The 14159-nt window shown below is 39.6% G+C and overlaps 1 protein-coding gene across 1 annotated transcript in view; it reads right to left on the bottom strand.

Annotated features, from left to right (window-relative positions):
- Positions 1-997: 997 nt before the first annotated feature.
- MORC3 (MORC family CW-type zinc finger 3) overlaps positions 998-14159 on the bottom strand; it is a 38129-nt gene continuing 24967 nt past the window's right edge. Inside the window, exons 9-17 of the mRNA XM_077342659.1 lie at positions 13476-13573; positions 11316-11417; positions 11068-11190; positions 10904-10972; positions 8558-8600; positions 6576-6748; positions 5589-6432; positions 3806-3957; positions 998-2058 (exon numbers count right to left, since the gene is read on the bottom strand). Of these exons, the coding sequence (XP_077198774.1) occupies positions 1905-2058; positions 3806-3957; positions 5589-6432; positions 6576-6748; positions 8558-8600; positions 10904-10972; positions 11068-11190; positions 11316-11417; positions 13476-13573 (1758 nt within the window). The 3' untranslated portion in view covers positions 998-1904. The remainder of the gene's footprint in view (positions 2059-3805; positions 3958-5588; positions 6433-6575; positions 6749-8557; positions 8601-10903; positions 10973-11067; positions 11191-11315; positions 11418-13475; positions 13574-14159) is intronic.

Genomic DNA, 14159 nt, shown 5'->3' with positions numbered 1-14159 from the left:
CTTGTGCTCTGCAGGTGATAATTTACTGGTCGTTCCTGGCCTCGACTGGGACCAGGGTCTTTTCGGTCCTGGCCCCAACCTGTACCACAGGGCCTGCAAAATGGAGCTCTTCCACCAGGTCAACAGTTGAGCCTGTGGGCAGTGAAGAAGATCATTGGGGGGCTCCCCTAGTGTCAAGCTACAACCAGCATTATCTAGAGGTAAAGGGGAGGGTGGAGGGTGGTATTTTGCCATGTTGCCTGTTCTTGTTTTGAATGTTTTCTGTCCATTTAAATGGGATTTTTTTTACTGGACGTTTTGTAACCCACCACAAGCCGTCTTCAGGTGTGGCAGGGAATACATTAAATAATAATCTAGTCCAGCATCTTCTTTCACAGTGGTCAACCTGTTTCTCTGGAGGTCCAACAGTAGGGCATAAACCCGAGACTTTCCCGATGTTGCCTCCTAGCACTGCTAGGAGGTTTACTGACTCTCAGTGTGGAAATTCCTTTTAGTCACCATGGCTAGTAACCACTGATAAGACCTATTCTCCATGAAGCTGTCTATGGCTGTGGTCATCACTATATGCTCTGGTGGCAAATTCCACTTTTCAAGAACTTATTGTATCCAGATGAACCGATATGACAACCCTGGAGACCAGCAGTAATTACTGGAGATCCCCAGCCACCACCTGGGGCCTGGTAAATCTTACCACAGGGGGATTATAATCTGGCCTTCAACTCCTTTACTAATTATCCCCAGCACAGAATGCAGTTTGAGTCCAGTAACACCTTTAAAACCAGCAAAGTTTTATTCTGGGTATAAGCTTTTATGTGCACACATTTCTTCAGACCACACTGAAACTTCATTCTGCTTCAGACCAATATGTCTACCCAGCTAAGTCGAGGCACAGAGTTTGACTTTTTCAATGTTGTGGCTTAGTAGGGTTGACATCTTGGTTCCTGGGTTGAGAACAAAGTGAGTATTGTTAAAGAAAACAAGGAAAATTAAGCAGGTATTTATGATGTTTTGCATTTATTTAGCTACAGTTTCTACTAGTCATCCAAACCAGAACGTATTTCCCTTCATTTAGTACAAAATATACATTTCTCATTTCATGTAAATAAAAAACTTTTCATTTATTCACTTTTCTTCAAAGCGTAAATGTACAGTATAAATTTAAGTTATATTCTCCATACAGCCAAGATTTATTTTACCGAGTTTTTACAGTACATTCATGTATTGAAGTATAAGGTAAGTAACAAAAAAACATTTCAAATATAAAATTAGAAAAGTGTGGAAAAATAAGTCCTTCAAATCATATAAACATGTTGATGAACATTAAACAACTACTGAAACTTTTTGCAATGCTCTGATTAGCATAATGAGGTACCTAATCTTAAACAATTAATTTGAGAAAAATAGTAATTGCCAATATCAGTGCTCCATTTTAAAGGAAAAATAAGATGCATATGACTGCATTTGTGGTCACTTTCAAATTCATTATAAAATTAAGCATAAAAATTAAATGTATCTTCTTTTAGTCAGTTTCATAAAACAATTTTGCAATACTTTTATCATTATATAATACATAATTAGCATCAAGGATCAGAAATACTTGTAGGCCACCATAAAAACACCAGTCAAGTTGGAGAAATATTACTTGCCAATATTGTTAGGGTTCTTTTAAAAAACAAAACAAAATGGTAAACAACAACTTTTGGATACATTATAAAAATTAAAAGCATCTGTAAGCAATGTTTTAGATGCCAGAGTAGTAATACAGTCTTATCCATGGTGACACGTGGAATTTTCACATTATGCTTTAAACAAAATCAACATTCAGTTTTTATAGGTTGGGAATTTTATACAATAACAATAAAACAGAAGACAGAATAAAGTAGGTTATGAATGAAAAGGATAAATTAAGAACTGCTGATCTCGTGCATATGTGCTACAACTTGTCCTAGGATTTTATCAACCACATCAACGTTGTAATTCATTTGTTGCAGATCAAAATCAGGTATTATGGTTGCCAGTAGCTGTCCCACATTAACTCGAAGGGATCTCAGTTTCAGGCTACAAGATAATGTTGAACATATTAATTTTACGTATTTATTTATTTATACTTCATTTTATATACTGCCCACTCATGGCAATTGCAGTCTCGGTTTACAATATTAAAACAATATCACAATAAAACCCCATAAATCCAATAAAAATTATAAGAACAAACAATAAATGGCGGCATAGACTTAACTAAAAGTCTCTCAGTCCCAGCCTCAGGATCAGTATAATGTCCCCAGATGGTGTAAACTCGGGGGCTGATCTCAACCCATAACTAGGGCAGGACCCACAGTTGATAACTCCAGTTATCATCACCTCTGGCCTCAACCAAACGCTGGTGGAAGAGCTCCATCTCGCAGGCCCTGCAGAACCTAGATAGTTCTGTCAGGGCCCTCAGATCTTCCAGGAGCTCATTTCACAAGGTTGGGACTGAAAAGGCCCTGGCCCTGATCGAGGCTTGGCGAATGTCTGGGGCCCCAGGACAGCCAGCAAATTCATACCCACAGAGCAAAGAACCCCGAGGGGGGCATAAGCAAATAACTGGTCACTTAGATAGGTAGGACCCAGGCCGCATATAGCCTTAAAGGTCAGAACTAAAACCTTGAATTTGATCGGGTAACCAGTACAGTTGATGAAGTACGGGCTAGATATGAGCCCTCCAAGATGACTGATTGAGGACCCTCGCAGCCGCAGTTTGTACAAGTTACAGAAGTTTACTCTGGAAGTAACCATTGCATTGATCAATGTAGCCAAGTGTTCTGAGGACAGGTAGGGTGCTAATATCCATTTACAGTTTCCACCGTGATTAGAAGCTATTCTTAATGCTTGCTTTTAAGCAATGGCAGAAAAACTTCTGTGAAAGACAGTTATCTTGCCATTACCCATATAGCCTTGCAGTGCTCAGCCATTAGGGAGAATTGAATGTTTTAGACTTCATTCTTCATTCACATTGGGCAACGGGGGCCTATGTGCCAGAGAACATATATGCCCAGGACTTCTGTAATAAGTCTTCTCTCTCTCTCATCTATCTATCATCTACCTACCTACTTAATTTATATTTATACTAGGAAAAAAGCCCATTGTATAAGAAATACAATAGGCGCTAGCAGGCGGGGGCAGAGCGAGGGACAGGCGAGAGTAGCATGAGGAAAGGAAGCCTACCTGAAAGAGGAGGCGGGCGGCGGTGGCGCGGCGTCCTTGTCTCGGCGGCGGAGAAGGGAGGCCGTGGCATCGTGCAGCGGCTCCCTGGCGGCCTGGTGCTGTGTGCAGCCACTCCTCGGCGGTATCTGGTTTTCGGTGGCCATTAGGCAAGGGAGCCCCCGCCAGCCGCCCGCCGGGGGCTCCCTTGCCGGCGGCCTGACGCATGGGAGGCGCTTTGCACCTCCCGATGCGTCAGGCCGCCGGCAAGGGAGCAACTGCAAGCCGCGCTCCCTTTTCGCCAGGGTGGGAATCGGCGGGGCCAATCGGCACCCTTCCTCATCCCGGACCAAGCCCGCCCTAACTCCTCCCCCTAAGCCCTTACGGCTTTATTTAGTCTGCGGCGCCCATGGCGCCGCGGGCTGTGTTAAGATAATTTGTACACCACCCCTTACTGGTACTATACATTACTCAATGCCCAAGAAATTTGCTGATTGTTTGACATTTTAAAAACCTTTAGATGAAACTTGTTATAAACTATAGGACAATATCTGACAGATGTTAATCATAATGACCAGTTCATCATGCTTTTCCATGCAATTATCTAACAGTAAAGAAGTACCTTTCCTCATCAGAATAATGTATAGGATCTTCGAGATTACTGGCTACAGGATCATTTGCATGTGGTATTGAAGATTTTAGTTGTGCAACTTCTGCTTTAAGTTCTTCACACTGAAAACCCAGCTGTGTTTTTTCCATTTCTAGTAACTCAATCTGAAAGAGGTAAAAGGTTTATATTTTTGAAATCACACAACAAAATTGGAATACTTATTATAACAAACTATTTCATCCATTCTGAATAAATGAAACATGTAATAAAATATTTGACCGAGCCATATTATATTACATCTCTTGCATGTGCAGTGTGGATTCTACAGACCTCCCTATCCTCTAATACAAGCAGCATTGAAGATTGTGAAGAAGCAACAAAAGTTATGATAGCTGAAGCTTATCTTCCCATGTGTTTGGTGCTACAGTACTTCCTTTACTATGAGGCAAATATGGTTTTTAACATTTAGATTTTCAGTTTTTAAGACTTCTAGAGAACTCAGGGTGTACCGTAATCATTTTGGGAATACATTTCAACTTAGTCAGTTTGAAGGAGAGGTGTAGAAATGTTCCAATTTGTAGGGCTTTAGCTAAGCATGTACCATATTTCATTTTTCTTTTAGTTGTATATTTATCTTAACATTATATTAACAATGGTACCGCAGCTTGCAATAAACCAAGATGCTGACTTTGCCACATATAGCCACACAACAGAATCGCTGGATCTAACAACTACACCATCTCAGGTTTGTTCATCTTCTGACACTGTTCAGACACACCTTCTCTCACTTGCTCATCTTCTGATACTATATCTGTCATTAATGCCCTTCAGTTATCTACATAGGGCAAACAAATCAAACCCTGCACCAAAAGATAAATGGGCATAAATCTGACATCAAGAATAAAAAATTGAGAAACCCATATGAGAACATTTCAACCTCCCTGAACATTCAACAGGGTCCCTCAAAGTAGTTGTGTGAGCCAGCTTGGTGTAGTGGTTAAGAGTGGTGGCTTCTAATCTGGCAAGCTGGGTTTGATTCCCCACTCCCCCACATGCAACCAGTTGGGTGACCTTTGTCTCATCACAGCACTGATAAAGCTATTCTGACCAAGCAGTAATATCAGGGCTCTCTCAACCTCACCTACCTCACAGGGTGTCTGTTGTGGGGAGGGGAAAGGGAAGGCAATTGTAAGTCACTCTCAGACTCCTGGTAGAGAAAAGCGGCATATAAAAACTAGCTCTTATTAAAAAGGAATTTCAGAAACACACTAGAATGGGAGATTGCTGAATTACAAGTTATTACAACACAGAATAATGGACCCTCCCAAGACTTAACAGCGATAATGAGTTCTTATATCACTATAGATCTAAGTCACTCAGTTCTCACTGTGTTAACTCTTATAATCTGGATGCTATTTTCTGCTTTTCATGGGTTTTACCAACTGCTTTAATCCTATCCTAGCTATACGTATCGCTGAGTTACTTATACTTCTTAGCTCCAATTAGCCTTTCCTGGCAACTACCTCTCCCTGCCCCATGGCTGGGAAGCATGGCTGTGTTCAAACCCACTTGGGGCCCCTTCCCACCCCTACTCACCTCCCTTGGTGAAGTCATTTTCAATGTATCTGAGAAGTGTGCATGTACATGAAAAGTTGTATACAGTTTATACCAATTGCAACTCAATGAACTTATTCTTGTAGAAAAGTTTGCTGCTATCACTAAAACTTATTAGGTATAGAAAGATTCTTTCCTTAAACATTATTTCCTTTTCTATGTACTGTTTTATCAAACTTACCTCACTTTTATATTGGTCTCTTTCAATACTGCATTTATCCAGTTGTCTGAAAACGTCATCAAGTTGCACGGCCATATCATCTACTTCACTTTTATTCTCATTACTACATTTACAGCACTCAGATTTTAAACTCTGGAGTGTATTACACTGTTCTTTCAGCCTCCTCATCTCCTGTAATGCCTGTTCATGGATGATCAGTATCTCTTCTGGACTTTTACCTTTAATATTTGCTAGTTCATCTGGTGCCACATTGTCTGTTTCTGTTGTCTGATTGCACATTTCCCTTTTCACACTTTTATCATTCATTTCAATTATTTTCTGTTCTAACATCTTTATCTGCTTGAATAGTGTATCACACTGTTGCTGGTATTTTTCTTTTTCTTCATTTGCTAATTGCAGCTGAATTCTTAGTTCATTTATACTGAAGTCAACATCCATAGGAGTAGTCTCCAAGACATTAGGAGGTTCTAACAGAGTTAATTCAGATTCTGATCTTGATAGATGATCACTTGTATTGTCTATTTCTTCCTTCTTAACCACGAGTTGTTCCTTGTCAGTTTGCGTTGCTGCATTTCCTTTAGAACTTTTAGCTTCTGAACTAGCATCTTTGTTCTTGGAGCTTTTTTCCTGAAGATCAATATGATCCATAATATCCACAACGCCACCCTCAACTTTGACTATTGTGATATCACAATCTGTTCCCGAAGGCTTTGGAGTACTGTTCTCTTCCAAGATGATGACATCGTCATCAGGATCATCCTTGTTACTCTCTAATGTGTGGCAAGTCAGTCGAGTGAGCTTATAAGGTAGCTGCGCCATAGAGTCAGTAAGCTTTCGTTTAAAACTACACAAACAAAATGGGACAGAAATGACATTGAAGCATTTTTCCTCAAAAAGTTAACTTCAAAAAATTAATTTTAGTAGAAAAACAGTGTAAATGGGATATAAAATGGGATATTTGAGAGATCTTGTGATTTAATGACTAACCTGCTTTCAGGATCAGAATGAGGTAAAGGTAGTGGCATATTCTTTGCTGTGGCATGAGTTTTTGTGATAGAAGCATTTGGAGTCTCTGTATGCAATCTTGAAAGACTTTCGCTTGTTTCTGGTGACATATTTGCCAAAGCAGAAGACGTTTGTATAAACATTTCATTATAGATCTGCAGAAAAAGTAGAATTAAATTAGAGCCTCAAATAGTCAAATACATTAGGCAGATTTTAGGTTGGCTAATTAAATAATTAATTTTCTTCAGGCACCATTTAAAAATATTTATTGTATTTATTTATTTATTTATATTTATTTATTTATGTTTATATACCACCTCTCCCATACTGCCCTCCCTGACGGCTTGGGGCAGTTTACATGGAACGTGGATAAGCCCAGTACAACAACTTCAAACAACACAACAGTAACAGTAGTCTCAGCAACCAGTAACAACAATTTCAACCACACTTCAATACAACCATTCCAACATCAGTGGTAACAACGTTATCAACCATGGTCCCATAGGTTGGTAGTTCAGGAGAATTCATGGGGAGGGGATTCTGGGGGGCCCAGCAGATGTTGCTGGTTTGGTCAACCTCAAACTATTACACACAGATTGCTATAAAACCTAGAAGATAACATTTCTTAGGATTCGTACTGCTATACCAAGGTCAACTTTTGTATATTTCTTGGAACTCCTTTTTCTCCGGGTTTGTATTCTGTCCTTTTGCTCTCGTCAGACAATTGTGGACTGCCTCTAACTGAAACACCAGCACACATTTCCTTACTAATCTCATCCTCATTACAGAATTGCTATTCCCTGATCCAGTGCCCCTCTATAAACTTTTGCTCTCTCAAATCCTCTGGCTCTCTGCAACTTGGCTTGCCCCCCTGACACTGCCCGTTTTTTATTTCCCTACACATGTCTCTTTTGGAATGCTGTCCCATCTCTTCTGCTTCTTGTGAGCACTTGGGACATGTGAAGGCTCAGAAAAGAAAGTTAAAATCCCACACCCTACCACATACCCCCAACATGAGGACCTTTTTTAAAAGAAAAATAGATAAACAGGAAAATTTGGGGAATACTAAAAAAAACTGCTACAAAAATAGTGTTTTACACATTCAAAGCATATGATATTAAGTTTTTAATAATAAAATCAGAGTCTAGTAGCGCCTTTTAAGACCAACAAAGATTTATTCAAGGCGTGAGCTTTCGAGTGCAAGCACTCTTCCTTAGACTAAGGACTCCCTAGATGACAGTAGGAATATATAGCAAAAATTAATTCTGTTAAATTAGTAAACTGTGTCACACATCCAAATACAGCAACACAATAATTCTTTGCCAAAACCGCCAATCAGTGCGCGGGTGGGCAGTTGCCCTGCCGGTCCCCAGCCTCAAAAAGGTTGGGGACCATTGCTTTACAACACACTTTGGGTGTCATTGTCTCCCATCACTCCCAGATGGGACCATCTCATTGCAGAGAAACAAGCTCAGGGTTCCCATTGATTTGTCATTGTCATGAGTTAAAATTTCCATGAAAATAAAATGTTCCTTATGTTCATTGTTGTGGCGTGTCTGTATCTTATTTTGAAGAGATGTTTAAACATTACCATAGCGATCAGAGAGCGTTAGGGCAGTTGTTGAGAGTAGAGGAGTAAACTACCCCCCCCCCAACCGGGCCTCAGTATAAGGCATTGAGTGGTCCCCGGCGTTGAGTGGTCCCCGGTGAGTGATCCTCGGCGTTGAGTGGTCCCCGGTGATAAAAAAGTTGGGGACCACTGCTGTAGACTACTGTACAATAGTTTACTAAACCATCAGTAATATTTTCTTCAGTGAGCAATATCAGCCATAATATCAATTATTTAAATTGTTTCTTCAATATAAAATGCCAAGGTTAAGGAGATAACAGTGGTTTGAACTCAAACCAAACCATTAAAGTAATTGCACTGATAGGATAATATTTCAAAATGATTAGTTACTTACCTGTTGGCTCATTTCGAGTCTTTTCTTTAATTTCTCCCTGTCTCTGTATTGAAAGAGAGAAGTACTGTGAATATTAAATACATGCTTACTTGCCAACATCAATTTAATACTTTATGAATTTTCAATTAATTTTATTAGCTTGGTTTTTGATATGTAGTTTGGACACATTTTGTTGCTTTGAATTATAATGCATCCTACGTCTTACTCAGATATATTTGATTATTTCTCAGAAGTATTTCCCAGGGGGAAAAAATATTCTCCTTTATACCTACTTTTTTTTTTACTATGGTTCTCTTTCCTCTGCCTCTCTTCATTCTTAGAGTTTTGCAGCTTTGCCCTAGGCTGGGCTTCCCGAACATTTAGGGAAAGAGCCAGGGAGAGAGAAAAGGCTTCTCTTGGAGAAGCCAATCATGGCTTAGAGAATGGATGCCTTTCCCTCCAACAAAGACCTGACAGCACCCTAAGTTGCAACAGAAACAGGAGACCACGAGGCTGGTGGATATGCCAAACGTGACCGACTTGCGTCTGGTCAGATCTAACCCTGGTGAAACGAGCCAAAAAGATGGCCACATTGGCAGCAGTGTGCCAGGCTCCCAATGATACAAGGACCTCTAGTGGCCATCTTATCTCAGTGGCAGAGTATGCAACTAGCCTCAGAAGCCCCAAAATGGATAATTGGGGCTGCAGCACCACACTCATCAGAGGGGAATGTAAGGCCCTCTGGGCAAACTTCTATTTCTCTAGATTTCTCTAGAAGTGGCACGATTATACATAATATGGTTGAGAAGCATAGCTGTGTACACACCCACCCAGGGCCCTCCCCTTCCCAACCATTCTAGTCCCATCATTGGCCGTTTTGGGAAGGGGGTTAACATGACTATATATGGTCATATCACCAGATAAATGTTTAATACATTCTAAAAATATATTAAAAATGAATTAACCAACTCATTTGGAAAAGCCTTCCAAGGCCATCAAGAAACCCAATGGTTTGTTGAAAAAGCCTGCTATAGAATATAGCTTTCCATCCAGGGTATTCAGTGTCAGAATTTACCACAGTCACTGTCCCAGTTTGCTGTTTCACTTGTTCCAGTGGAACAAGCCACATTATAAATCTATAGTGTAAAAAACCCTCTTAAAAGTAGAGGAGTATGAGTACAGTGTCACCTTTAAGACCAACAAAATTTAATTCTGGGTATAAGCTTTTGTGTGCATGAACACCTCTTCAGATAACATAGAAACAATTTTCCTCAAGGTAGAAGGGGAGAGTTAGTTGCTAGGAAGGGCTAGTTAAGATGCACAAGTAACTAAGAGGTAAGTATATTATTATTATGTATTTACTATTTAAATTTATATACCACTGTTCTCGATTGGGCTCACGGTGGCTCACATAATAAAAGAATAAAAACACAATAAAACCTATAAAAACCCATAATTACAATTACTAAAGGTGATAAGACAGCAAGCGGAAAAAACTAAAACTAAAGGGCCAGCTTTCTGACTGTCTTTCTGGTGAGAGTGGGGAGACAGATCTATTTATTAACAGATGGACAGAAGGACATGGGGATCTCAGATTGAATAGGGGGCCCCACACCGGCCCCAACCGTATGCCTGGCGGAAGAGCTCCGTCTTGCAGGCCCTGGATTGGATTAAAGCAGCTGATAAATCTTGTGACTGGCCACAAATTAGCATGCAAATACAAGAGTTAACAAGCAGAAGTGAGTTTGGGACAACCTGCAGTACTAAATATTATGAAATTGTCTACAAAATGTCAATGAAATTAATTAACATACATTTCACTCTTGAAAGACAGCAATAAGATTTGTAATAATCTATTTTGGTTTGCTGGTTTGCCACTACACCAAACCAGCCAGTTTGGTGTAGTGGTTAGGAGTGTGGACTTCTAATCTGGCATGCCAGGTTCGATTCTGTGCTCCCCCACATGCTACCAGCTGGGTGACCTTGGGCTTGTCTCGGCACTGATAAAAAACTGTTCTGACCAGGCAGTGATATCAGCGCTCTCTCAGCCTCACCCACCCCACAGGGTGTCTGTTGTGGGGAGAGGAATGGGAAGGCGACTGTAAGCCGCTTTGAGCCTTGAGGTAGGGAAAAGTGGCATATAAGAACCAACTCTTCTTCTTCTTTATATGCAAAGTAAATCAGGAGTTTTCTAATGTTTCAAACGCATTCTACAGACATGGCTTCTTTTTTTAGTATGTCTTATGCAGACCATATCCTTTCAAAACCAAATTAGCTTCAGGCTAGTAAGCATGACAGCTAACTCAAAATGCAGTATTAGAAAATATTTTAACAACTGCTAGAAAATATTTTTATTTACATACTCACTTTTTTTTAAACGTTTTTTCATATGGTATTAAATCATCATCTTCAGGTTCTTCAGGCACATTACAATTCCTGATAAGGAGAGAGATAAGAAACCTTTGGTTTTAATCCAGTGTATAGAAGTAGAATCCAAGACATGAACAGCTTGATTTCAATTATTTTCTTACCTGAACTGAGGGTCAGGGTTATATGAACAATACCACTTCTCTGGCAAATGATCTATTCCATCTGGAAGCTTTCTCCATTTTAGGCATGAATCACATTGAACCCAGGTCTGATCGGGTCGTTTCCTAGTAAAAACCATGATATCAGAACAAGTCAAATGCATTTATACTGATTTAAAGGGAAACACAGATTTATCATATCATATCATATATATCATCATATATACATAATATATAAAAATTAAACTTACTGGATATCTTCGACTAGCACTTCTAGAGGATAATCTTTTTTCTTTGCTTGCATCTCATTCCAATAATCATTAAGCTTCTCACCAAGCGCATGGATTGTAAGTCTAACGAACAAATACAATGTTTCTCATAAATACACATTTTGTTTTTTTTAACAAGAAACAAGATTTAAACAACTGACATAGAAAGGAAGTTGTAATAGAAATAAAAAAATCTCTTAATTGAGGTGGACATACTAGGAATGTACTGTGCTTAATACAGATACAGAACTTATTCATTTCAAAATAAACAAGCTACTATATATTTAAATCGGATTATAGATCTCATACATGCCTTTGTTGGTCTTAAAAGGCGCTACTGGACTCTAATTTTATAGTACAAACAAAGGCAATTAAGTCATAAAAGGAATTTAATTTTAAAGGTATTTTAAATGATAAAGACATGAATACATGTATGAATGCCTAGGAACAAAAAAACAATCTTCCACTGAAAGCCAGAAGGGATGGCATGCCTTCTGCTGTAATCAGGGAGTTTCATATTTATACAGTATACCTACAGGCAGGGTAAAATGTTAATAAAAACAGTAAAAATGCAAATGAACATTCAATTCAACTGTGTCCTCAATAGAAATCTGGATGTTTATGAACATTTTAAGTCTCTATACAGTTTGTTATGCTACATGGCTCTTATTAGCAAGCAGTTTTTCTGGAAATACTAGTTTGGGAAAGGCCAGAGCTCATCTGCTCTCAAAAACTGCCAGCCTGCAGGGGGTTGGATTGTATCTATTGCCAGCAGTAGCCCTCTTTTGTTGCTGCTCAGGCAACTGAAGAGGCTGAGGTGATGGTAGATTAGTCAGGAATATCAACTGCTGACAATTACTGTATAGAATATGTTCTTCCTTATGTCTAATTACAAAAACTGCTCATCTTTTCAGTTTTAGTCTGTAATAGCAGAATAGAATTTGAGTCTAGTAGCTAACAAAATTTTCCAGCGTATAAGCTTTGGTGAGTAAAAGTTCTGAGTTAAAAACAACTGCAGAAAATAAGGTAATGGTATCTGATGAGGTGAGCTTTGGCTCACAAAATCTTAAAGCGTACAGGCTTATGGCAATGCTTGTGGCCAGGAATTTGGGAGTGATTTTTTAGGCCTCCTTACCTATGGAGGTCCCAGATCATGAAAGTAGCCCAAGCGGTATTTTCTATCTGCGCCATACTAGGATATTAGCACCCTACCTGTCCTCAGACCACATGGCCATGGTGATCCAGGTTAGACTTCTGTAACTCGCTTTACGTGGGCCTTCCCTTGTCTCTGACCCTGAAATTATAGCAGGTGCAAAATGCAGCTGCTAGGGTTCTCATGAGGTCACCTTGGAGGTCCCATATCCAGGCTATGCTGAGGCAGCTGCTTTGGCTGCCGATCAGCTTCAGGATCAGGTTCGAGGTTTTGGTTCTTACCTTTAAAGCCATTCGCTGCCTGGGCCCCCACTTATCTAAAGCAGGGGTAGTCAACCTGTGGTCCAACAGATGTTCAAGGACTATAATTCCCACGAGTCCCTGCCAGCATTTGCTGGCAGTCCATGAACATCTGGAGGACCACAGGTTGACTACCCCTGATCTAAAGGACCACTTGTCTCTTTATGCCCCTCACAGGGCTGTTTGCTCTGCATGTAGGAATCTACTTGTTGAGCTCTTCCACCAGCCATTTGGTTGAAGCTGGGCTAGGAAGAATGGCTCTCTCCCCATATATAGGCCGGGGGAGGGGGGCCCTGTTGTCATTTATCATCTGAAATCATCTACTGAATGGCTGTTGGCTACGTGAATAGAGACCGGGGTGGGCGTGGGGGGTGTCCTGCAGATTGAGCTTTGTCACCATCTGGATAGTTGTATGCATTGTTTTATGTGGGCTTTTTAGACTTTTATGTAAACCACCACAACCGGGCTAGACCCAGGAGTGGCAATAAGTACAAATATAAAATTAATAAAATAAATAAATCCTGGCAAATTATGCTAGTCATTGCTGCAAATCTTGTTTTACCATTGGGAACTTGCAATTTTTTAAATATTTCAGAAAGACAAGCTTCCAACTGAAAACTTGTATACAAACATTACTTATAATATGCCATAGAATACTTTGTTATATATCTGTGTGAAATAAACATTTACCTGTACTCGTTTGTATAATCAAAATCTTGTTTATTATGGGTTGGCTTTAGGAAGTTGCATTCTATAATTCCAACAACCCCAACACCCATGTTATTTGCCTGCCAAATTAAAAAAAAACATACACAACAAAAAATGAATGTAGAGTAGTAAATAGTCACTGGGAAATATAGGTTTTACAAAGCATACTTTATAAGGATGAGTATCTATTTTACTCCAGTATTTCACTTCAAAGGTTACCATTAACACAGAGACACTGGTAAGGTGGTGTCAATCATAGAAAAATTGGTACCATGTTAGATGGAACAGGCAGATCATTTACTCTGAACGCCAACCAGAAGGTTCTATTGATTCTAGTTGAAGACTGGCATGATTCATTTTAACACCACAGAACTAAAGAGGATGCCTCTCCTTAGGAGAAAAGGGGGCTATAAAGATTTCCATACAGTAAGAAATGGGTAGATAAATTGCAATTCTGGATAGCAAAAAAATCACATCATTATATGATTTAGAAAAAGGAAGGAGGGGAAAACCCAGGCTGATGCATGAAGGGAAGGAAGACTTGTGCCCTTCCTAAGACACTGACTGTACTAATGGGATACCACAAAATTTCTACTGGGATAACTCCTCACTGAAAGCAACAGAATTTTTGAAACTTCTCAATATTTTGAAAAAAGGCAGATAAAA

This window comes from Paroedura picta, chromosome 6 (assembly GCF_049243985.1).
Source record: "Paroedura picta isolate Pp20150507F chromosome 6, Ppicta_v3.0, whole genome shotgun sequence".
In the NCBI taxonomy this organism is placed as follows: domain Eukaryota; kingdom Metazoa; phylum Chordata; class Lepidosauria; order Squamata; family Gekkonidae; genus Paroedura; species Paroedura picta.
The sequence above is the reverse complement of the archived record's forward strand: the minus strand, read 5'-3'. Positions and strand labels throughout refer to the sequence as shown.